This window comes from Meles meles, chromosome 18 (genome assembly GCF_922984935.1).
Source record: "Meles meles chromosome 18, mMelMel3.1 paternal haplotype, whole genome shotgun sequence".
NCBI classification, from domain to species: Eukaryota; Metazoa; Chordata; class Mammalia; order Carnivora; family Mustelidae; genus Meles; species Meles meles.
In genome coordinates, this window is record NC_060083.1 from 52,500,341 (window position 1) to 52,525,038 (window position 24,698).

General features: G+C 51.7%; 1 protein-coding gene across 2 annotated transcripts in view; it reads right to left on the reverse strand.

Moving 5' to 3' along the window:
* Window positions 1–11,763: 11,763 nt before the first annotated feature.
* RGS9 (regulator of G protein signaling 9) overlaps window positions 11,764–24,698 on the reverse strand; it is a 63,030-nt gene continuing 50,095 nt past the window's right edge. For both annotated transcript variants that reach the window (XM_045986484.1, XM_045986483.1), the window contains exons 16-19: window positions 23,082–23,167; window positions 20,762–20,879; window positions 13,693–14,171; window positions 11,764–12,185 (exon numbers count right to left, since the gene is read on the reverse strand). In XM_045986484.1, coding sequence (XP_045842440.1) covers window positions 12,035–12,185; window positions 13,693–14,171; window positions 20,762–20,879; window positions 23,082–23,167 — 834 coding nt within the window. In that variant the 3' untranslated portion in view covers window positions 11,764–12,034. The remainder of the gene's footprint in view (window positions 12,186–13,692; window positions 14,172–20,761; window positions 20,880–23,081; window positions 23,168–24,698) is intronic.

The following is a 24,698-nucleotide window of genomic DNA, read 5'->3' on the forward strand; positions in this document are numbered from 1 at the left end:
CAACTGAGGTCATCACAAAGATTCCCTCACTTCCCATAAAGCTGCATACCAGACACGAATCCATCATGGGGGCACCAAACAGACAGCCAAAGCCCTGGCAAGGCTGGGACATCCCAGAGGACAGGCAGGGGGGCTGTGGTTGTCCCTATTGTCCAGTCCTTGCAGGGAGCCTCTGACATTCTCAGCCTCAAACACTGGCTCTAGAAGAATGTGTTTGACTCCCTGTGGCCTCACGGCCAACCGAGTAAACACCAGCACAGACAGGATCACAGTGCCAATATCAGCTCTCTCAGGAAATGATTGCCCTCATACAGTCATGTTGGTAGAAGTCTAAAGGCATATAGGCTTCTAAAGCAGCAATCTGGCATGGTGGATTGGTCTGTGACATAAGCACGCTTTTTAACTCAGCGATTGCCTCTTATTCACTTTTGTCCCAGGAATGCACCTGGTGTTCATGACAACATTATTGTCATGAAAAATTGGAAGCAACTTAATATTCACTTACAGAATAATCAAGGCATGTTGTGTCATGTATTAGCTTCCCAGAGCTCCTATAACAAAGGGCCCCGAACTGGGTGGCTTAAAAGAACAGGAATGTATTTTCTCCCACTTCAGGGAGCCAGAAGTCCAAGGTGTGGTGGGGACGAGCCCCCTCTGAAGGATCTAGGGATGGCTCCTTCCATGCCCCTCCCAGCTTCTGATGGCCCCAGCAACTCTCAGCAATCCCGGGCTTACAGCCACACCGGTCCCATCTGTGCCTGTCTTCACACGGCAGCATGTGTCCCCATGCGTCATCTCCTCTTATTAGAAGGATTCCAGCCATTGGATTCAGGGTCCACCCTAATCCAGTATGACTAATATTTCAGTAAAGTTACCAGTAGGGATATTTTTGGGGGAAAAAAAAAAGACACTAAAAATCTCAGGCCAGTAACTCCCATGAAGTCATTGACTTTTCATCCTATTTCAACAAAAATACTAGAGATGTAAAAAAAAAAAAGAAAGAAAGTAGTAAAAAGGCCACTGATTCACAATATTAGCCTTAATTTACAAAGTGATATGTATGTGAGCATTTGCTGAATAATCAGGAGATATTTATCTTAATAGATGATCCAACATCTTCAACATTCCACACCCCAGACTGAGTTAGACACTGCCTTGGGCTCTGGACAAAGATGAGGCTGTGGCTATGACTCCTGCCTTTTAGAGTTCCTATTGTTGACATTTATTAGGATGAGAGAAATGAGCCATATAAATAAAATTCAATGACAACCATGACATAGTGACAGAGGCATGCCCTCCAGTAATCTAAAGGCTTGGCCAAAAATCCCAGGAGTGCCATGTTACTACAATGCTTCAAAATCTCCTTGCCTTGAAGCCAAAGGAGAATGAGAAAGCATTGAGGACTGGCGCAGGGAAGGACCAGAGCTGGGGGTCTATAGGAAAGCAGAGAACTCAGCAATCTAGGTTGTTCTGATGTCTAAGTAACACACAAAATGGAAGTTACTGATGTGGGTTGGGTGCTTGGACCCAAATAGATACAAAGCTCGTTGTCCTCTTGGGGTGCATAGCCATGTTTCCCTGCTGGTTGAAATACACTCTGCTCCTTCCTTGCTCCTTGGGTCTCCAGGAACTGGATCCCAGAAGATATTTTGTGTCGGCTTCTTACTGAGGTGGATGTCTCCTTCATTCTGCACCCTCTTATTTCAAATGGATAACGTCTCACCATGTTCTGTTGCATTTAATTGAAGGTGAGTGTTCCGAGATTATTTTTGTATATTCCTGGCCTTTCCTACTACATGTTCCTCACGGGAACTAAAACTTTCCATACACTAGCCCAACACACACACAGAGCCACATTCTGGGGCCAACAAGACTTTCTAGAGGTTCTTTTTTGCTTCAGTACCACCTCATATATAAAAATAGCAAATATTCATCAAGCACCGATCTGAGCTTTTTACACAAATTAGCTCATAATCTTCACACCCTTGTACAAGGCAGGTATTACCCTGATTTAAATTTTATGTGAGAGAACTGAGGTTTGGAGGGCTTTAATAAAATGCTTAGGTCACTCAGCTAGGAGAGAGTGGGACCTGGATCTTTCCTGCAGAAGAGGAGAGCAGTACACCCCAGGCAATGTGCTGCTAGCTGGCATGCTCTTACAACCCTGCCAATGCAGTGTACTCCAACTCTTAACTTCAAAGGATGCTTTCCAACTCAACTATGAATCCTTGAGAACAGGACCGAACTTCAGTCATGAGAGCATACAAAGTATCTAGTAGGCACTCGATAAAACTTGGATGGATGGTTGGATGGATAGATGGTTGGATGGAAGGAAGGATGGAAGGATAGAAGGAAGGATGGATAGAAATGTTAGGAGAAGAAAAAGTTTTTCCCTCTACCAACTTCTGTTCAGGGATTGAAGGGGGTCTGAAAATTAACTGACAAAAGAAAGACTAATCAGACTAACAGAGATTAATCCTCAGATTAACAGAGAAAGGACAAAGTTTATTAATATGCATGAAAGCACACAAAGAAATGGCTCCTGGGGCACCTGGGTGGCTCAGTTGGTTAAGTGGCCAACTCTTAACTTCTGCTTAGGTCATGATCTCAGGATGATGGTGAGGTTGAGCCCTGCGTTGGGCTCTGCACTCAGTGGGGAGTCTGCTTCTCTCCTTCTCTTTCACTCTCTGTCCCTCCCCCCAACCCTGGCTCCTGTGTTCTCTCTCTCTCTCTTAAAATAAATAAATAAATCTTTAAAAAAAAGAGAAAAGGAAATGTCTCCTCAAAGAGCTAAAGTTAAGGATTTATATATCATCCTAATAGGAAGAGAAGTTAGCATTTCAAGGAAAAGCAAATGGTGGGAGATAATGAGAAACAAGTAGGGAAAAACCAGCAAAAAGAATGAAAGGCATAGAAAATTTTGGTGAGGTTTTGTTACGTAATTTCTCATCCAGGTACAAGAGGTCCATCTCTTCTCTAACTGTAAACCTCCCGGAGAGGGGATTTATGGAGGGCGTATTTTTGAGAAGCATTGTTTAAGTCAGGAAGAAAGAAGTTTAGATATTTTTCCTTGGTGTCTGCTGTTTGTTTAGATGTTTTCTAAGTTGAGCTTCGTACCACATCAGCTGTCCAAATGGATCCCATCAGTTGGATGGATGATTGGAGGCATGGGTGGATGGATGGATGGATGGAAGGATGGGTGAATAGATGAATGGATGGAATGTTGAAGGCAGATAGTATAGACTCATTTGCGTATTTATATGGAAAGTGAAGAAGCATTTCATGGCAGAGTCACAACCAGAGTCAACCTCATAAGACATTCACTGACTGTAAATCTCCGTGCCCCTAAATTATTTCCACAGCATGTTTGGGGCCTACCATCCAAAGTTTGGAGATACATTTCCTTGAACCAGAGGTCCCTGTTAAAATGGTGCTGCAAGGAAGAGGGAAATACACACACACATACACACACATATATGAAATATATGAATATAATAATAGGAGAGAGAGAGAGAGAGAGATGGCTGTGTGGCTGTGTTGTGGTAAAAAGAAAGTTCCTGTGTGGACTTCTAGTCCCAGCAAGAGGACAGCTGAGCTAACGTGGACTCCCCTCTGTTATAAAATGTGGAAAACATATTGAATGAAGGTAGAAATGACAAAGGCCCTGAAGGAGAGCAGTAGGGGGCTGCTGGGGACCCAGAGACTTAGATGACTTGACCTAAAACTGCTTCTTCAAACTGGGATACCAGAAGGGCTGCTCAAGCCAGGAAAAGGGGACTCAGAAAAAAGGAGGGACTTCTGTCCAAGGTATAACAAACATATAATAGGAGCTGCCAAAAGAGAACCAGAGAGAATGGAGAGGAAGGAGAAACATTCAAACAGACAATGGGTGAGAATTTTGAGACTGAAAACCAGACCTGAGTCCTCAGACCAAGGAAGAACCACCCGAGCAGGATACCCACGAGCACATCCATTCCTAGACGTGCTGCAGGAGAACTACAAATGCTCAAGACAAAGACCAATGCTCAGAAAGTAGAAAAGGAAATCTATAAAATGACAGCAATTGGATGTCTCATCAGCAGCAAGGCTGGGCAACAGATGATGACATAATTTCTGAAGGGCAGAGGGGAAATTACTCTTAACCACTCATCCTTTTTAAAAAACAACAACAACAAGTTCTACGCCGAGTGTGGGGCTTGAACTCACAACCCGGAGACCAAGAATCACGTGATCCACTGACTGAGCCAGCCAGGTGCCCCTTAACCTATCCTTCTTTATTCAGGCAACCCATCATTTAATGGTAATGAGAAAGATAAGAATAGGGCACATTTTCAAGCAGAAAACTCAGTTTGCTTCTCCAAGCCATCAATGAAAGAATCACTAAAGATGCACCTCAGTACAAAGAAAACAGGACTTGAAAGGAAAAAGTAGGGTGTGAGGGGCAGAAGTGAGCAAAGAGCGGGGTGCACGTAGAGCTGAAGCTAAGTAAGCACTGACTGCAAAACACAATGGTAACAATCACAATGACTCATTTTCAAAAAACCATAATGAAACACACAACATAGAACAAAGGTTGGCAAGCTTTGACCCTTGAGCTAAATCTGGTCAGCAGCCCGTTTTCCTATGGCCCTCGTGGTAGGAGCACTGGTTATATTTTTTTATTGTGGTAAAATGCGCACGACATAAACATTACCACTTTAACCATTCGCAAGTGTACGGTTCGGAGGCGGAAAGTACATCCTCATTGTTACGCACCTGTTACCACCACCCGTCTCCGTGGCTTTCTCAGCTTCCCAAACTGAAGCTCTGTTAAACAATGATTGTTTAATAATGGGAGGTGAGGAAGCAATAACTTCCCATCCCCTCCTCCCCCAGCCGCTGGCGAACCTCCATTCTACTTTCCGTTTTTGTGACTCTGACTACTCTAGGGACCTCTCATATAAGTGGAATCTTATGGTATTTTTTTTCTTGCTGGATCATAGGGTGATTCTGGTTTTAACTTTTTGTGGAACCACCATCCTGTTTTCCACGGTGGCTGTACCATTTTTTAAAAAAAGATTTTAAAAGTTTATTTGGCACAGAGAGCAAGCGAGAGCATGTGCACAAGCAAGGGAGAGGAAGAAGCAGACTCCCCGCTGAGCAGGTATCCTGATGCGGGGCTCGATCCCCTGACCTTGAGATCATGACCTGAGCTGAAGGTAGATGCTTAACCCACTGAGCCACCCAGGCGCCCGGTGGCTGTGCTATTTTATGCTCCCCAGCAGCACACATGGGCTCCAGCTTCTCCACGTCTTGCCAACACTTGTGGTTCGGGGATTATCTGATAGTAGCTACCCTAACTGATATGAAGTAGTAAATCACTGTGGTCTTAATTTGCACTCACCGACAGATTTGTGATATTAAGGCATCTTTTCATATCTTCAGTGTATATTTGCATATCTTCTTCGGAGAAATACTTATGCAAATCCTTCACTCATTTTTTCATTGGGTTGTAGGCATTTCTGTTGTTGAGCTGTAGGAGTTCTTCATATATTCTGGATATTGAGCCCTTGTCAGGTATAGGAAGGTTTTACTTTTTTTTTTAAGTAGGCTCCATACCCAGTGTGGAGCCCAATGCAGGGCCTGAACTCATGACACGGAAATCGAGGCCTGAGCTGAGATCAAAAGTCAGACACGCGACCAACTGAGCCATCCAGGTGTCCCAAGATTTTATTTTATTTATTTATTTTTTTTCTAAAAGAAGACTATGTGACAGAAATTAACTATAACTTGCAAGGTCTAAAATATTTGATGACTGAAATATTCACTGGAAAAAAAGTGCTGACTGATGCCGTGATTTTTTAAAACATCACAAGTAATTAGGGCAAAATGTAGGCATGAGTTAATTCTAGGCGTATTTTTAATTCCAAAGTTTAACTATAATGCACACACACAGAAAATCAAGTGCACCAGGCTTCCGTGGTAACGTTCCTACCAGCTGTAAGCGGGAATCACATCTTCAAATGAGGACAGTGGTGCTGTCCCCCAGTGGTGCTGTAGTGAGGATTGAATTCAAGCAGGAACTCATGGGACGAGTCTTTAATGTCACCTGTGAACCAGGGCCATCCAGATCCCTAACTCCCTTAGAGAGCTTCGGGACGGGAGAGCTGGGTGGCTTCCTCTGGGCTGAGAAGGAGGAACAGGGGTTACCAAAGCTGGCTGGGAGATGGACAAAGAAGGAGGATTTCTTTCTGAAGGTTCCAAGAAGAGATCTACTGTACATGTGCTGGGACCAGCCCGGAGCATGGCCTTGACCCCGTCCGTTGAACCTCACTGCATCCCAAGCCCCCTCGTCTAACACACTGTGTCCACCTCCCCCTGAATGTTTGGGTCAGAGAGACAGAGGCGTTCTCCATAAACATGCAGCTTCTCAAGAATATTCCTAGGGTGCTCTCCATGTGTGCCATGGTCTCCAAGTTCACCGCCAAGTGACTGTGGTGCTGGGTGTGCACAGTGTGGTGTCTGCAGCCGGCGCCAGCCCCCCACCCACGGCATGCCCTGTGTGCCCCACACAGATCCTCCGTGCACCACGGCCACAGTAGACGCACGTGATCCCACCCGTGTGAACACACACACCTCTCTGCACGTGGCAGGACTCCACCCCTCCTTGGACATGGATGGATTCTGATACCCCCACGGCTAATCCCTACTACGCCCCTCCTACCCACAGGGACCTTTGACTACCCTTGTTCGACTGGGTGAGAAGCAAATGAACCTGTTCCTCCCTCGGTCCCCTGTCATATGGCCACACACAGTTCACTCCCATCAGCAGAGAGGTTGAAAAGCTTGTTTTCTGATAACCATGTATTTGCCCTAAATACCTCCATGCTCCAGCCCCTCTGGCTGTCCTAGACCTCCAGCCTCACCTGCTTCACAGAGGGGCTGATGGATCACTGGGGCCGGGAAGTGGACCCTGAATGAGGCCCTGTCAGCTCCCAGTCCTAGGGGACAGAAATTTGCGCAGAGGAAGCCCTCAAAAAGTAGAATTCTAGCACCGATCTGTGAGCGGAGGAGAGAGGCTCTGTGGGACTTTTTTGCAGAATCACAACCCTCACCCAAGTCCAGTAGGAACAGAGCATCAGCCCCTCGTCCCCACCAGAGCACAGCAGCCAGGAGAACCTTGCCTGGTGGGGAGTGGAGGTAGGTTCACAGCCAAGAGCAATGAGCAAGAAGCTTTTCTGGCAAAGTCCCCGCCTCCGCCAGTTCCAGGGGCTCTGGCGCCGGGGACAGGAAAACAAAACTCAGAGGGGAGGCCCGGCCCCTCTCGCTGGCCCCCAGCACCCCCTCCCAATCTGCACCTCTCTCTAAGTCCCCTCCAAGCTTCCAGAGCTGGGCTCTGAATTCCTACGGGGAAATCCTAGCCTCCTCTCTTTGGGGATCTGTGAGCTGTGGACTCCCCCTTCTGGTGAAGCGTGAGGAGACGATGCCCTGAGCAGCGGGCAGGGCCTCTGAGGCAGACCGGAGTGGAGACCCCGTGTCCCCTCCCCCTCCCGGCTCACCTTCTCCACACCCAGGAACCCTGCAGTATTTGGCCGGCACAGTCTCCTTAAAGATATTTCTTCTTTTCTTTCCTGGCAGAGAAGCAAGGGACAGCACTGTTTCCTCTCACGTTCAACGAATTCACAGCTTCAAATAAGCCATCAAGAATCCCCTCCCCAGAAGGCAAAGGCACAACCACCTTAGCACTCCCAAAGACATTGATCTGCTCATAGTTTTTCAAGAGAAAGAAAATGAGCGCCCTCGTGCCACCGTGACACACATTAGGGAATGTTAAAACAGGAGTTATTCGGTCTCCATTTCTGCTGTGGCCACAGAGGCCGAGAAGAAAACAGTAGGTGCCAAGCGCTGGCCAACCAGGTCGAAACACGTGGGCATGACTAGCACAGGGGGTGGTTCAAGGTCATTCTTGCAATCCCTTTCGCTGGGAAGAGGGTACTTGCCTCTCTCTTAAGCTAGGAAAGGAGTTTTAGGAGTCACTCAGAGGACTTACTTGTGTAGTCAGAGTGAGAGGGAGGGAACCAGAAGCTGAGCTCAGGTAAAGCCATACAGCAGAGAGGGGAAAAATAGGGCAGGGCTGCCCAGCAGAGCGAAGGACGCCAGGGTCTGAAGGATCTGGACAGCAGGAAGCTGATGCATAGACATTTGACTCTTGCGCCAGCATCCAGGGGTGTGATCACAACCGAGATATGGACCGTGGGATGAATTCCTCAGGCAGCCAGCTGAAGGAGACTCGCGGTCGCTTCTGACCAAGGAGACTGAGACCAGAAGATCCTAAGAATCCAGGGAAACCCCAGCTAAGGAAGAGCCCGAAGGGGGTCCCAGCAACCATCATGACCGATGATGCTTTTGTGACCAACAACTAAGAACTTTCTGGCTGACCAGCCCACCCCCACGGGCTACATGGTGAGTGGGGAAGGAGGAAAGCGGAGCGACACAGGAAAGAGAGAAGAAGCTGACTGCCTTCCCCAATCAGGCTCAGTTCAAGCTGGAGGAGGGAAGGAGCTTTACCTTTGGATGAAGTTCTGAGTTTGCTCATGACGCGAGTATCTGAATGGCACGCGGACAGAGCTACATTGTCACTGACGATGCTTGGAGGATTTATTAACTGAAAGCGACCAGGAAAGTTATGGGACTCGCCAGAGCTTTCGTGCAAGGGCTGGAAAACCAAACTCAATCAACAGTGTAGGTTTACAGGGAGAGGTGGGTGGGGAGGGGTGGTGGATAAAATTGTTCCTTCTTGCACCCTATAAAGTTCTGAACAGGCAAAAAGTTTTATATGTATCATTGCATTTTGTGACTTCAAATAACCCTATAAAGACGGTCCAGTGAGCAGCCCCCAGCTTGCAGATCAAGGAATCACAGAGCTGTCCCACGCTGGGAAGGGGCGGGCAGGACTCGAGTATCCCGTAGTCCCTGCATCTACGGCGACCCGTGGGTCTGACTTCCCAGACTTGCCTCTGAGCAATAAGAGAGCCCCTTGAGAGAATCAGCTGTGCTCCTCGCCCCTCCCCTGGTGTTTGGTTTTCATCTGGATGAAGGCAGAGCCGCCCAGCCGCGGAAGAGAGCAGGGCTGCATTTTGTAGATATTGAACAAAGATTTGGCCAAACGCAAACGAATCAGCTACTCCTGGTTTCTCTTACCCCACCTCCTAATTTCTCCCTTTTCCACCACCTACTTTCCATTCCCTCCACCAAACCCGTGTAATCGTTTCGGTGGGGGAAGGACTGAGCTCCCCCAATATCCATCCTATCCATCTTCCTCCCTACTGTTGGAACCTGCAGAAGGTTAGCCAGTGACAAGCCGACCTAGCCGGAGACTACATTTCCCAGCATCCTTTCGGCGAGGTGGGGCCGTGCGAACAAGCACAGACCAGCGGGAGGCCAGTGGGAATGGCAGCTGTACTTCTAGGTTGTGAACTCGAGGCCCCTCTACTTTCTCCTTTCCTGCTGTCTCTCTGAGCGTGAACATGGATGTGGGGGCGGGGAACCAGCTTCAATCACTACCCCGGGCTGGTGGTTCTCGAGCTTGTCTGGACATGGGAATCATCTGGGAAAGTGTCTTCAAAAATCCTCATGCCAGGGCTCCACCTCCAGAGACCCTGACTTGATTGGACTGGGTGTGGCCTGAGCATCGAGATCTTTCAAGGTTCCAGCAGATTCTAATATCCAGACTAGGTGGAGAATGATCGTGCCACTGACTAGGGGATGGTTGGAGCCCTTACATCTCCTCTCTTCCCTGGAATCCAACTCACCATTGTCTGCCTCCCCGCTTTGGGCAATGATGTCACAGAGTCAAAAACTCCTTCATGTTCAAATCCCTTCCTTCCTACCTTCTGGGTCTCTCGGTTACTGCACTTGAGTCTGGACCTCACCTAATCCGACCAGCAAATGCTGCAGCCTTCAGTATTTGATGCTGAAGATTCGCGTGGGCTTGGTTTCTCTTTAGGTCCCTGGGGGCTTAGGAGCAGAGCCCCATAGCTGTAGGGTGCGAGTCTGGGCATGCTGGCCGCTGGTAGGTGAAGGGTCTGGATTGTTTTGCCTGTGATCTCGTGTTGGACCAGCTTTGCAAATAGAGACACCAAATGATCGACCTACTCGCCTTCCAAGAAAGATCCAGCCCAGTCTCTGTACTCTCTGGAGGAAGTTTCCTTATGCCTGCATGAGAGACTCTCAAGCCTCCAGGAGTGGATTCCATAGAATGGAAAATGAGATGCTCCCTCCGAACGAAATCATCTGTGTTTCCCTGCATGGTTGGCAAGCCCAGGTGTGGGCCGTTCACCTCGTCACCATTCAGGCTCCGTATCAGGACGGGTGACTCAGTAGCCCCAGGGTGCATGGGCTCGATAAGGTAAGTTGTCCAACATTTAAAGTAAGTGAGGGGCTCTCGTCTACTGATCAAAATCTGATGAAGCCAAGAACTAAGGGGAGGGGCACAAGGAGCGGTTTGGCAACACACTTGAATTTTTTCCCCTGTGACAACTTTCCGTGCAACTTTTAAGAGATGTTTTCTGGTTTTGGTTTTGTTTTGTTTTGTTTTGTTTTGTTTTATTGTGTAGCCATTAACCTCAGCCCACTGTTTAATCCCATCAGAATCCAGCAGGACCCCTTCAGGTAACACGTCAGGGCTTTGGGCAGAAACCAGAGACAAGAAGCGCTTGGCCAGCAGCCCCAGATGTAACCTGTAACCTCCGTTCTAGGAGTCCTCAGCAAGGCCACTTCGTGTACTGGACAAGATCACCTTCTCTAGTGACCGGGTAGGACACTCACCCGTGCTCTGTAGAATCTCAGCTGCACCCTGCCCTCTACCCCTGGATGCCAGTAGCATTCCTTGCACCCAAAAACATCTCGAGACACTCCTCAGGGTCTGCTAGAGGCAAAGCTGTCCCTGTTGGGAACCACCGCTCTAGATGAATTCCAGAAGGCAAGGAGTCTTACCCACAGCTGCATGCCTAGGACCTAGCATGGTGCCTGGCACATAGGAAGGGCTCAATAAATACTTGTTGAGTAAACGACCTGGAGAAAAGGGTGGGGCACCACCTCCAGGGTGCCTACCAGATTGCATGCATCGGACAGGAACATGCTTGCTCAGATCTCCTGCCACAGGGAGCATATGGACCGATGGCCACCAGTGTGTCCTTGCCGGGGCCGGGCTTCCCCCAAGGTGTCAACAGCCAACGACCTTGCATGTGGAAGTCTTAAGGCAGAACCATTCCTGCCAGACAGAGGACACCCCCAATGGTGACTTTGCCTCAGGGACACCCCAGCAACGTGGCCAAAACTTTCTGGGAGCTGCACTGCCATCTGAGACTCTCCCTGCCGGCTTCCCCAGAGGCCAGCCCCACACACGCTCTGAAGACCCTCACCCCCTTCTCCGGCTTCCATGCTTCATGCTCCACAGGTGTTTCCCCCAATACATCCCTTACCCATCTAATCCCATCTTGTTTCTACTTCTTGGTGGATCTGAAACAGCACACCTGGCATTCTAGAAAGATGCCTTTCCCCAGCACCCCCTTTCCTGCATGGTGTCACACTCTGGGGAGTTCCGCTGATAAGAGCGTCACGCACAAACCCATGTAGACAGGGAAGGAGTTCCTGACAGTGACTCAATGTCCCTTTGTCCCTAAAACCAAAGCAAAAATGAGTTTAGCACATAAACTCATAAGTAGTATCTCCTAACTAACTAATAAAACCAGACACACACTAACATTCCAATCCAAAAGACCCTTACAAGTTAACCTTTTATCGGTTTTAAGGCAGCAAGTAAAGTCGTCTGATCCACGTGCCTTTCTTCTGCCCAGGGGAGGGAAAGTCAGGAAGAAGGGTAGGAATTGGCCATCGGGACCCCAACCAGTGCACATGTCCCCATCACTCAACCCATCTTGTCTCTCTGGCCCCCAAATGTGATCGCAATGCACTTCGGTTCGAGGGCAAGCATGCCCATGGTCCCATCTGGCGGGGTCTGCCGGGAGCATCTTCTTGGTTCGGGGCCCCTGGCTCAGCTGGCTTTCCCCTGGGCCAGGCTCTCCCAGGGGCAGATGACCTCCTTCTCTATGGCCTGGTCACCCGAGTCTCCTGTCGCGCCATCCTCCGGGTCCATCAGGCAGGCCCTGCTCCGTGCAGGCACGTCCACTTTGATCTGGAAAAAGCTTCAGGCACAAAAAGAAAGCAAGTGCATAGGGGACAGGAAGGACACCAAATCCTTGCTTCGCTCACATCCCCGGAGAAGGGTGACACGCAGGTGTATTTGCCAAAAGCTTTGGGTGCAGCAAATGGCTCAAGGGGTCTCTTTTACTGGCGGAGGCAAGGGACTCCTATTTTCCTGCTGAATTAAGGCTGAGTCAAAAGATGCTTTAGCTTCTGTTTTGAGGGCCTTGAATTCTTGTGATTTTGGGGAGTTCAGGAGGTCCCCGGAGGGCATGCCTGCACGGAATCCTCAGTCTAGCTAGACTGGTGGTGACACCTGAGCAAAGAGCCCCTTAAAAGCCCCAAGTCCGTGTGGGCGGCATGGCAGTGGCCGCAAAGCTAGAATATTCCCTGAGCGGGGTTAATTGGGAAGAATCGATGGACGGGCTCACCCTCGACCCTCACCCCCCCTCCCGCCTGCCTGGACTGACAGAGGCAGCAGAGAGACAATCACCTCTGTCCCCTGCGGGTCCCCCACGCATGCTTCGAGGCAGGGGCCGGGGACGCAACCCGAGACCTCTGCAGGGAGCTTTCCTTTCCCACGCCAGGCAAGGCCAAACACAGGAGCAGGTTGCTTGGGTGCAGGGATGCCCCTGACTGTCTCCCCCAAACCAAATAAAGGTGGGGGCTGATTCTCAGTTTTGCATGGTCTGCACTTTCCTTTCTGCCACTGGTCCGGGAGCTATCGGGCACCCCTCAGAGAGTTCTGCACCCCGTAAGGTGCCTCAGCACACGTGGGGTTCTTGGAGATCAGGAGATCTCGGAAACGGAGTAGAGAGGGGTCACCTGTCAGAAGAGACTGGGCACAGCGGTTTTCACAGGAATGACTGCGGAAGCAGGGATCCCTGCCCGCCCCTCCGGGAGCCTGCAGGGGGACACAGCGAGGCGAGGGCACCTCGGACAGGGAGGGGACTGGAGTCCCTACCCCCTGTGGTTCCCACAGCCGCCACTGACCCTCCCTGCCCTTTAAAGGTGCGATGGGTTCATTAGGTTAACCAGGTGATGGGGCAGGGTGTGGGCAGCCCAGAAGGGGGAACAAGATGGAAAGGAAAGACACCTGTTCCTTTTCTTTCTCAGGAAGCAGGGAAGACAATGCTGAGTTTCTGGAAACTATCCAGAGGCCAAACAGCCTGCTCTCGTGTCTGCTTGCTTCGCATCCTCGTTACTCAACCCACCAGCCCCCAGTTCCAGACCATGGTCAAGCCACAGTGCCCCCAGCACCCACCACAGACATGCATGCATGCCCGCCGACAGATGTGCACACACGCACGTGCTCACACAGGCAAATGTGGAAACGTACCCACGTGCACAGACACATGTGGAAGCTTACACGCAGGCAAGTGTGCACACGTGCACCCTCACACACACAAATGTGCGTGCACACCCACAGACGTGCACACATGCATACATAGAGACGTGTGTGCACACACGCACGCGCACACACGCAGCACGATCCCTTCTGGTTCTTACTTCGCTACTCTCCTGGATTTCAGCCGTGGCAGCTGCTGGCCCACATCCCCCAGGGGCTGCACCTTCCCGTGGGACACAGCGGGGCACTTGGGAGAGAGCCTGGCAAAGACGGGGGAAGCTAAACAGCCCCGTCTCAGAAACCTGCTGAAGGACAGAGCCACGCGGGCCTTGGGCGGGGCCTTGGGCTGGGGCCGGGGCCAGGGATTCTCCACGGCGCAGGCCTCGCTCATGTCAGTGTCGGAGGGCCCCGGGCAGGCAATGGACCCGCTGGCCTCCCCCTTCTGCTCCGAGCTCTCCAAGGCCACCCTGATGGGTGAGGGGCAGATGGCGCTGCTGGGCCTCCTGATGAAGCGGCTGGGTGAGGGGAAGGGCCTCCTGGGGGAGCGGCAGGCCGGGGAGAAGGGACTGGAAGGAGAGGGGGGCACGCAGGTCCCGGTGTACACGGCCAGGTGAGGGCTGGGAGCAGTGTGCTGGCCCGGCTGCAGGGAAGGAGAGAGAGAGCTCAGAGTGAGTGGTGTTGGCTGATGGACGGGGCCCTCTGCCAACTTAGCCCCTTGGTACCCTGAGCACAGCCACTGTGTCTGCTCACTGGGGAGCTGGGAAGGGGGCCCAAAGCCACCTGAGACATGCCAAGGGGCCTGCCCTTCCCCTAGCGCTGGCCATGGTGCTTAGAACTGGGCAGTCACATCCCGTGCTGGTCTTCCTCCGCACGGGTGCTGGGGTGGGCCCAGGCTAGGATTTCCAATTGCCCCTCAACTCCCGCTCCCCAGTGAACGATGTTCAGTACCCGGCACACGCCGGGCCATCCCGCTTCTACCCTGGGGCCCAGCCTGAGGACTGGAGGCACCTAGACATGGGCAACAGAGCATGGCGGTGAGACCAGAAGGCCCTGATGACTCTGCCAGGCCTGAGACCACCCACCTGGTCCTGAGTCCCGGCCCACGTCCCACTGGCCGTCCTTTGGGGACGTCCTTTGCCCAGCCCCAGCACCAGCCCGTGCCTCCCGCAGCACTGTAGGGTGGCCAGAAAAAAAGGCCGATGTGGAGCCTGGACATGATCAGAGAAGGGGAGACTCTCAAATTCCCTGGGCTCCCGCGGCCCTGGAGTCAAGGGGCAAGGGGACGGGAGTGCCAGACCAGGCAGGTTTCCGGCAAAGACACCCGAGGGAGATTTGAGCTGACGAAGTTAAAAATGGGATTTTTCAGGGAGGCTGTCTGCTGTCCCCTCTCTTTCCTCCACAGATGGGCCTCCAAGGTCCCATCAGCCCGGTTGGCCAGGCCCCCTCCTAAAGGCCGGCTGTGGCCTCACACCACACCGAAGCCCAGCTAGAGGGTGTGCTGGTCCTGATGGGGAAGGGGGACCCTCTGGGACAGTCGGGCAGACACTGCCCCTGACTTCAGTGAACAGCAAACCCTCTTGGAAGCTGGCATGGCCACCCAGACGCCCAGCATAGAGAAGCCTGCCTGCCCGCGGGGCCTGGGCACTGCCTTGGGCACTGGGCCACAAGAGGGCAGCTCTGGGCGCTGAGCTGGAGGCTGCTGGCTTCCTTGCGGTGTGGCCTGATTTCCAGGTCACCTGAGTGAGCTGATCCCAACCTGAAGAGGAAAGGGCAGGCACAGCCAAGGACAGATTTTGGAGGAAAAGAAGGGCCAGGAGGCCACAGAAGGCTTTGCCACGGGGGCCAGGGGGATGGTCTCCATTCTCCCCCACCAGCTCCCGAAACCCCAGCTCCATTCCATCCTGAAACAGCAGCTGGGAGTCGCTGATTCCGTTCCTCTGCTCCGACACCCACAGGCAACAAACCAGAGTCAAGGCCCAGACCTGTGGTCCCTGGGCAGACAGACTCATTATAAACGGCATTGTTCATATGCAGTGAGAACTGGCAAATACGAGGTTCTGGGCTGAGCCCTTTCCATGGATCATTGCACTTTCTTCCGGGGCCACTTGGTGAGGTGCCCAACTCTCATTATGCCCATTTTACAGATAAGAAAACTAATGCTTCGAAAAGCAAGCCCCAAGGACAGGTCACTGGGGATGGTGGGGCGGGCTTGGAAACCAGGCTTGTGGGCTGTGGAGTTCACGGTGTAGTTCACAGCGAGTTGCACGTCCCAAGGGGCGGGGGCCTGCTTATCAGTCCACCTCAGGATCACCCCGGGGGTCTGCTGCAAGTACAGATCCCAGCCCCAGCTAGATCCACCGAAGGAGACTCTCCGTGGGTGCCATCGAGGGAAAGCGTCTTCTACTAGACACCCAAGGTCACACTTTTGTTATCATGCCCAGTGAGTTTGAGGAGCCCTGCCCTGTGCTTCCAACACTGTCCTTCTATGGGACAAGGGTCTCCACTTGGGACACAGTCTGCAGACAAGAACGTCCAAGTCCTGGTTTCAGCTCAGTTGTGATCTCAGGGTCCTAGGATCGAGTCCCGCATTGGGCTCTCTGCACTGCGGGAAGCCTGCTTCTCCCTCTCCCTCTGCCCCTCTCCCTACTCACATGCTCTCTTGCCCGCTCTCTCTCTAAAGTAAGTAAATAAGTAAAATATTTTGTGAAAAAAGGAATAACAACAAAGGGGAAAGCTTGCCCTAATGAAGGGTTCAGGAGACAAGAGTTTGGGGGAAAGAGTATGACCCTATCACTTATCACGCATCTACTATATGCAAGGTAATCTATGTATCTGTCACTCCCCCATTTTAGAGAACAGATATTTGAGGCCCAGAAGGGTTCATCGCCCTCCCGAGCCTCCCACAGCCACCAGGGACCGTGGCAGGTGGACTGCTACGTGGGCCCTACATTCTGGCCCTGTCTGCCAGGGTGGGTGTGAGCTGTAAAGGTCACATGACAGTCCCACTCCCCGGCCAGGCCACGGGCTATGACAGGTGACATCAACAAAGGATCATCTGAGCGAGGCTGACCTCATCACATGAACTTCAGATCTGAGTTGAGGGGCCAGAGACAGACGTCAGAGGGGTGGAAGCATGACAGGAATTCAATGAAGGAGAAGTTCTCCATTATTGGCTTAGAAGGTGGAAGAGGGAAACGCGGAGGGGGGGGTTGGGGCAGCTTCTAGGAGCTGAGTACAGCCGTCAGCTAACGGTCAGCAAAAACAAAAACAAAAACAAAAACCCACCCCAAAACTGGGGCCTTCAATCCTATAATGAGACACTGAAATCTCACCAACAATCTAAATGAACTTGGAACAGGCTCTACCCAAGAGCCCCCCGATAGGAACACCGGAGCCTGGTGTGATCGTGGGTGTGAGACCATGAGCAGAGCACCCAACCCGCCTCACTTGGCCAACTGTGAGCTGATAAACAGCGGTGCCCATGCGACTTTGTTACACAGCAGTGGGCAATTAACAGGGCAACTAAATGAGAATTCAACCCCAGGAGTGTGTAACTCCAGAGCCCCTGCTCTTTCTACTTATCCATATGTCATCCCCTGCGTGTGGGGCTCAGATAGGACCTGAGGTCCTGCAGAGTGGGCTGGAACACCAAAGTGGGGGAAATGGGCTTTTGGCAAGAGAGAGAAAGAGAGGCACCAAACTCTCCCCCTTCAATAAACTTAGGACATCCCACCTCCTGTTCATTACCTTGACTCCCACTTGCTCAGAATCTGTGATGAACTCATATCAGCCCCACTTTACAGATAAGAAAATAAGAAAACTGAGGCTCGTGGAGATGACTACTTGACCAAGATCATACAGCTTATGACAGGATGGGCCATTCCATTTGCCTCCCTCTACCCCAATTCTGTGCCCTCCTCCTCATCCCACACTTTTCTTTTCCAGGCTGAATGACAGGACAGGTGAGGATGTGAGGATGTAGCCATGTCCTGCTTGACTTACCTGGCCCAAGAAGGTCCTTTCTTCTGGGCAGATGGCCATAGCCCCATTGGCCCTGGACCCCTTTTTTAGCCTATCCCCCCAGGACTCTGGCCCCTCCCACAGAGACCTAGCCCCGCCCCTCCAGCCCATGCCACACCCACCGCGGGTGCGAGGTAGGGAAGCAGCGGCATGCAAGGCACGTAGCAAAGAAATGTGACACGCAGAGACACAGTGAAGCTCTGAGAGCTCGCTTTGTTTCATCTTGTGCTGCTGTTTTATTATGCAGGGAGCCAACAGAAGGGGGAGAGGAGCATGAAATGGAGTGGGTACGTTGACACGAGAACACAATCACAGGCTTTTCAATGGAAGGCAAAGCAGGCGGTGCAAAGAGATGAAATTCGTTTTCTGCCTAGAAACCAGCTGAGAATTTGCGGGAGACCTCAGAGCCACCTGGAGGCCCACATCCCATGAGCCACACTCGGGTTCAACATGCAGTGTACATGGCGCCCCCTCCGGTCCCTCCTTGCTCTCCTTTCTCCCACTGCCTCCAAAAGCCAATAAGCAAAGTGGGCTCCGTGGAGAAAATTCCACAAGGGTGAACACATTATTCCTCCTACCTACCACCTCATCTGGCACAGTCCAGCCCAAGACCGCCCCCTTACCGTCGTGGTGAAGATTGGGACCAAAAGACGGACAAGTCACTGCACTGTTGCTAGTCAGTCCTTCATAGACAGAGGACATGACCTCAGTGCCCACTCTCCTCCCTTCAAATATATCCTAATGGCCGCTGGAGAGCAGGGAGGGCCACACTGCCAGACTCTGAGAGAGTAGAGAAGCACGAAGGTTCAGGGAAACAAAGCTGTAAACACACCTTAGGAAATGCCCTAAATAATAAAACTAATGAATCACGGTATGGCATTGCACTGACAGATGCGAGAAAGCCCAAGCTTACCCTGAGACCAGATGCTACTAGGGATGGTGGTGGTGATGGTGCTGATGGTGATGGTGGTGACAGTGATGATGGTGATGGTGATGGTGGTAGTGACGGTGGTGATGGTGACGGTGACGGTGGTGACGGTGGCAGTGATGATGATGGTGGTGATGGTGATGATGGCGGTGATGTAGTGATGGTGGTGATTTTGATGGGGATGGTGGAGACAGTGGTGGTGATGGTGACAATGGTGGCGATGATGGTTATGGTGGTGGTGATGGTGGTAGGGACGATGGTGATGGTGATGATGGCGGTGGTGATGATGCTGGTTATTGTGATGGTGGTAATGATGATGGTGATGGTGATGGCGGTGATGATGGTGGTGATGTTGGTGGTGATGGTGGTGGTGACGGTGGTGATGGTGACGGTGGTGATGATGGCGGTGATGGTGATGGTGATGGTGGAGACAGTGGTGGTGGTGGCGACGATGGTGGCGATGATGGCGGCAGTGGTGGGGGCGATGGTGCTGATGGTGGTGTTCACAGCAGCGGTGATGACCGTGTTGTGAAGAGGAGGACGGTGGGGATGAGGATGACAGTGAAGACTGTAACACTGGTAAGAGCAGCCAGCATTTATTGAGCACTTACCAGATGCCGCCCGTTATCCGATGTATCTACCTATTGTCTCTAGCCCTCGTATTACCCCAAACCTCACCAGAACAGTCCTCGCTCTAAAAAGTAAACTTGAGGATGAAATGCTACAGAGGAAATCCTGGTACTTTACCCCAGAGTCTAGAGTCCAGCATTAGATAGAAACCGCCATGGGTAGAGAAACTCAAGCTATTTAAAATACACCATTAAGGAATTGAGACGGCACCTAAGTCCACAGATGACAGAGACCATCATAATCACTTAAATACATCAGTACTAGTGTCCAAACAAGGGCTGCTTTCAAAGCTATCTAGATTCCAACAGACTTCATGGGGCTATGTTACATCTGTCTCCCAGAAACAAGGCCAGCAGGGACAGCTGCCACCTGCTGGGACCCAGCAGCAGACACCCCAAAACTGGGCCAGAACCTGTGGCTCCTTGTCTAGCAAACAAGAGAACTTCCCAGTGGAGCCCCTTTCGGTCCTCCAGGCCAGACGACCCTCTCCTGCCTCTGCGTGCCCCCGGGGTGTTGTGCACCACCCCATTCAGTTCCCCTTCTATTTCACGTGGCAGCCGTTTGCATCCACACACTCTTGTCAGCCCCTCAAGGGCGGAGAACCTCGCCTACATTTTTGTATTTGCCGTAACACCCTTCACTGGTCCTCACCTAGAGCGTAGTCCTCCCAAGGTCGGAGCTAGAACTGCCCTCCTCCGCCACCCTGACCACAGGGCTGACCCAGGCTACAGCTATACAGGACGGAAGCACCAACAGCTCGAAAAAGATCCGGGGGAGTATCCTCTTTGACCCTAACTCGTCTTGAAAATGTCCAGTTATCTATCTGCCCTCTCCCTTCCCACGAATGAAGACACCAGCGCCTTTCCTTTATCCAAACCATGCTCAGCAGAAGGCCATTTTCCTTTGACTGCTCTGGAGGCTTCTGGCCCCAAGTCCTTCATCCCTACCAGCTACATATTCCCCTAGCAGGTATCGGGGTGTGGAGAGACAAAAGGGAAGGACCCTCTGTAACTCTTTCCGGGAACAAGCTGACCAGCCCTGTCTCAGCAGGGCCTCTCTGCGAAGAGGCAACATGTCCAGGGGACGTGCCTCTCTAGGGGACCCTGCGGCTAGTGCCTTGGAGGGATCTCAGACTGCTTCAGAAGCAGCGTCTTGACTGGAGAAGTGGGGTAAGGAGCTTCATGAAGCTGTGTGAAATGGATGTACCTGAAAGAAAGATGCCTGGAGGGAGGAGGGAGGCTTTCTCGTTCATTCTCCAAAGCAAATGTGGGACACAGAGCAGCCCGTTTTCTCTATGCTCCTGCTACAAGAAGCCCCTCAGGGAGACAGGCAGTCACACAGCAACTGAGTCAGGCGACCTCCCCGCACCCCTGCCGACCCTGTCCCTTGGTGAGCTGGAGTGGGAGGATGAGCTCTAGTTGCCCAGGTCCTGGGAAGGCCCCCGGGAAGGTGTTCAGGGGACTCTGGGGTGACCCTGGCCGTTCTAGTGCCCCACTAGCGCGGAATGGCATCCTCTAGACTCCGACCGACCCCGGGCCTCTTTGCTGGCCTCCCGCAGGTGCAGCGCCCCCCCCCCGCCCCCGGCAGCCACGGATTTATTTCGGAGGTGGCTCTTTTTTGAGTTGGCTCCTACGGTCCAGCTTGCTCATGACCTGGGTGATGTCCACCGTGTTGGCTGCTTCTCGAGCCTTGGCTTCTTCTTCCAGCTGTCTCAGGATCACGGGGCTCGGGCTGGAGCGCAGGTGGCGCCGCATGAAAGGGAGGCCGGAGCTGGAAGGCAGGACGGGGCTGCGGTTGGGGGAAAGCCACCCAGCTGACCCAGCAGGGATGCGGCCACCCCAATGGGAGACAGAGCTGCAGGACCAGAACCTGGGCTTGTTCCCCCATTGTCCCAGTGAGCCCCCAGGTGGGGGGACCTCAGGGGCGTGTTCAACCTTAGCTCTTTCTCCCCCTTAGGAGGAGGAGCCGGTGAGTACCAGCTGCCATCAGGTTTCTGGCTAGGCCCAAGAAGGACTGCCTACGGTGGCGAGAACATACCTTCTAGAATGTTTGGAAATCAATGTGCCAGCTTAACCTCCCGTGGGCTCTTCCTAAACGCAGGGGGCAAGAGGAGTTTGACACTGGAAGCCCAAGGGTTCTGGCCTCAGGGGGAACTGGAGCATTTGTTTTCAAAGGCCAAAGATCTGGGAAGGAGGGAGAGCGCTGGGCTGTCCAAGAGGATGAGGCGGGCCCGCAGAGAAAAAGGGAGAGGCCTGGAGAGGGGGTGCTGGCGGTACTGGGTGCAAACATGGGGTGAGTCAGAACCTTGACCGAAGGCACACATGGGTTCTTGGGATCCAACTCTGCCCACCACAGCCTTGGGCACAGGACAAAGCTCCAGGTGTCTGAGTGAGGCAGGAAATGGGGAGCAGCTGAGCCACCCACATGCCCCCAAAACAGGCCTTTCAGCAGCAACAGTGGATTTAAAACCGAGGAGGTCCCCAAAGCTCCGGAGCACAAAAGCCCAGAGAATTCTTGGATCTGCCCTAGGGAGGAAGGTGAGGACCCCCTTACTAGTAAATCAGGACCGAAACTGGGTCTCCCACCAGCCCCACCAAGGGGAAGCCTGGAGCTCAATTTAACTTCTTCTAGAGAAATTAAGGTTCATACATTGCCTGACACCCTCGAACCTTGGGACAAATGCACCCAGCGCAATCCCCACATTTACGGGCTGAGCGCCCCTCGGGACGAGAACATCCACCCGTGTCTTCTCACTCACAGGGACATTCTCAGACCACAGTTCCCCACCCCAAAGCCACATGGTGCGGCTGGGGCCTCCCGCCATCCCCAGCACCCCAGCACCCGGGGCGCTCCAGAAAAGAGCCCAGCTGATTCGTCAGGTCTGCCCCAACTGATAAAATGTCTGGAGAGAGAAATACGAGACTCTCCTTCCTTTCCCTCCACTTTCTGGCAGAATTTCGAGAGCGATTACCCCCCTCCCCCTTTCTTGTGGCTTAAAGGAGACACTTTCAAGCCCCCAGGGATGCTAAACTCCCCCCCCCTCCCCGGTAAACCTAGAAGAATGGCACCACAGAGACCTCCTTTCTCTCCTTTTTATAACAGGGCCATTATCCTCAAGAATGAAACCAAGTTGGTTTGTTTTTTTTCAAAGCTCCTTTAATAAAGGCTCCGGTCCAACCACCCCTCTTTTGAATTGACCAGCGACACTGGAAAAGAGCCCAGCGTGGGCTGAGCCGGCAAACAGGGGAACGTTTACTAACCACGGGGGGGACAAGCCACGCGCTGGCGCCGGGAAAACCTCCCCCAAAGTCCCATGTCTTTGTTCAAGCTGTCATCTCGTTCCTCTTTGGAATCCTCAGTCCCTACAGAGTTTTCTTTTTTCCTCCAAAAAAGAGTTCCAGCTGGCCCTCAGAACATGTCCTCCTTTGCCCACAGGTTCGGCCAGATGAGACGATCCACATCTCCAATGAGGAAGATGAGCACAAACCAGTTAGCGGGGGGACTTGCCAAAAGGCGGTCGCCGGGGTCAACAAGGTTGCTCACAATGTCAGTGCTCATCTCCCCCAGGAGCCTTGCCCTTTTTTCCTCGCGGGTGGAGTCTGCTTTGCTAAGGTCTTAGGACTTCCCAAGGATACTAGGATGTGGCTAAGCTACTTCCCACAAATCAGTTCCAAGGTGGGGAAGTGTAGCAATTAGCAAACCAACAAGATGCTTCCCTTTGCACTGGGGCAGTGATCACTGGGATAATCTGCCCTTTTTCCAACCGACTCAGGAGCAGGAATTACTATGGAAATCTTGCTAGACTCCCATGAAGCCAACAGGGCCATCCTACCCCTAAGAAATCCTTCCCGGTCCCCAAAATTTTCACCAAGTGAATTATCTCCATTGTGGCCACTTGGCTGAAAAGAAGACCCTCCCCTCCCTGTAAACAAAACGGCAGGCAACCGGCAAATTGCCGGAGTCTCCACTTGCCTTCTCTTGGTGGTTCCCTGGGGTTCAATAGCTTTGGCCAGCATTTCCTTATAGATGGGAGATTTTAAATAGCGGGCGTAAGAATCCTAGGGGGAAAAAGAGAAAAACAGTGATTAAGAGAGGAGAAGTGTCAAATCAACGGACTATTTTTGCTGTTTTCAAGCCCTCCCTGAGCACCAAGATGGCAAAGTTCAGGGAATCTGTGTCCTGGTGGGAAAGGCATTCAGATGAGGATCTAAAGCAGAGTGGTTCTCCAGTGCGGTCCCAGACCGGCAGCGTCAAGTTCACTGGCAAATTGCCAGAAGCGCACATCTTCAGGCCCACACAGTCCCCTGAAATCAGGAATTCCCGGGATGGGGCCGTGGGAGTCTTCACAAGCCTTCTGTGGGTTCTTTCATATTTCGGCGGCTCCGTGGTCTCTAATCCCCCACATGAACATCAGCGTTGGTGGGGGAGGGTTTTCCATGAGGCTCGTATAAGATGACAGGACATCTGTATCCCACCACTCCCCTCCAGTACCTCCTTTCCCCAAAAAATGAGCTGCCATGAGCTTGGAACCCACCTCAAAGCCAACAAACATCCTTTTCTGCCCTGAATTGGGGTATAAAAGCAAGAGAATTAAAAAAACAAAAACAAAAACAAAAAACACCAAGAGTCAGATTTCTCTTGTGTGGCTCTTTCCTGGGACATTGGGCAGGCTCCAAGAAGTGGCTTCATGAATGCTAGTCTCTCCAAGTCAACTCAAAACTCTCGTTCTAACAAATATGGGACAGTGTCCACAGTGACAACCCAGGGACTGAGAGTTGTTTAAGTTTATCAAAAGAGTCCCATTCTAAAGACTGGGCGGTGGCTAAAAGTTATGAAAACCACGACACTCTGGGAGTGGGGATTATGGATCATCGGGTCACACTGAGTTTACTGGCACAGGACACAGCCTCTAATGACACACAGTCCGCTAAGCGTATACAATGATCTCAAGTTACCCACCACGCCATTTCGTTCTGCCTAGTATCTGGCTTCCCTGCATGTCTCTGTGAGAGGTTGTATAAAACCACATTTTTAAGAATCAAAATGTATGTGAAAATAACCCAAAGGAAGACCATTAGTAAGGGCACCTTCCTGTGAATCTCCTCACAGGACAAACAGAGAAACCCCACTGATGGGAAGCAAGTGGAGAAGGCAATGTGGCTTGGTGAAAATTCTAAACTATTACATATCTTAGAAGCAAAGTAAAAGTGTTTCTTTCTAACAAATATACATCAAAGACTAAATATAATAATTAAGGGATGCTAATAAAAATTTACCACTCAGTCATCACATAATGAAAATTTCTAGAGATACTCTATCATAAGAGGAATAACTATAGTACTGTGCAATTAAAGCAACTGTAGAAAGTCTTATTTGTTTTAAGATGTATTTATTTAGGGGAACCTGGGTGGCTCAGTGGGTTAAGCCTCTCCCTTCAGCTCAGGTCATGATCTCAGGGTCCTGGGATCGAGCCCCGCATCGGGCTCTCTGCACAGCAGGGAGCCTGCTTCCCCTTCTCTCTCTGCCTGCCTCTCTGCCTACTTGTGATCTCTCACTCTCTGTTACATAAAGAAATAAAAAAATCTTAAA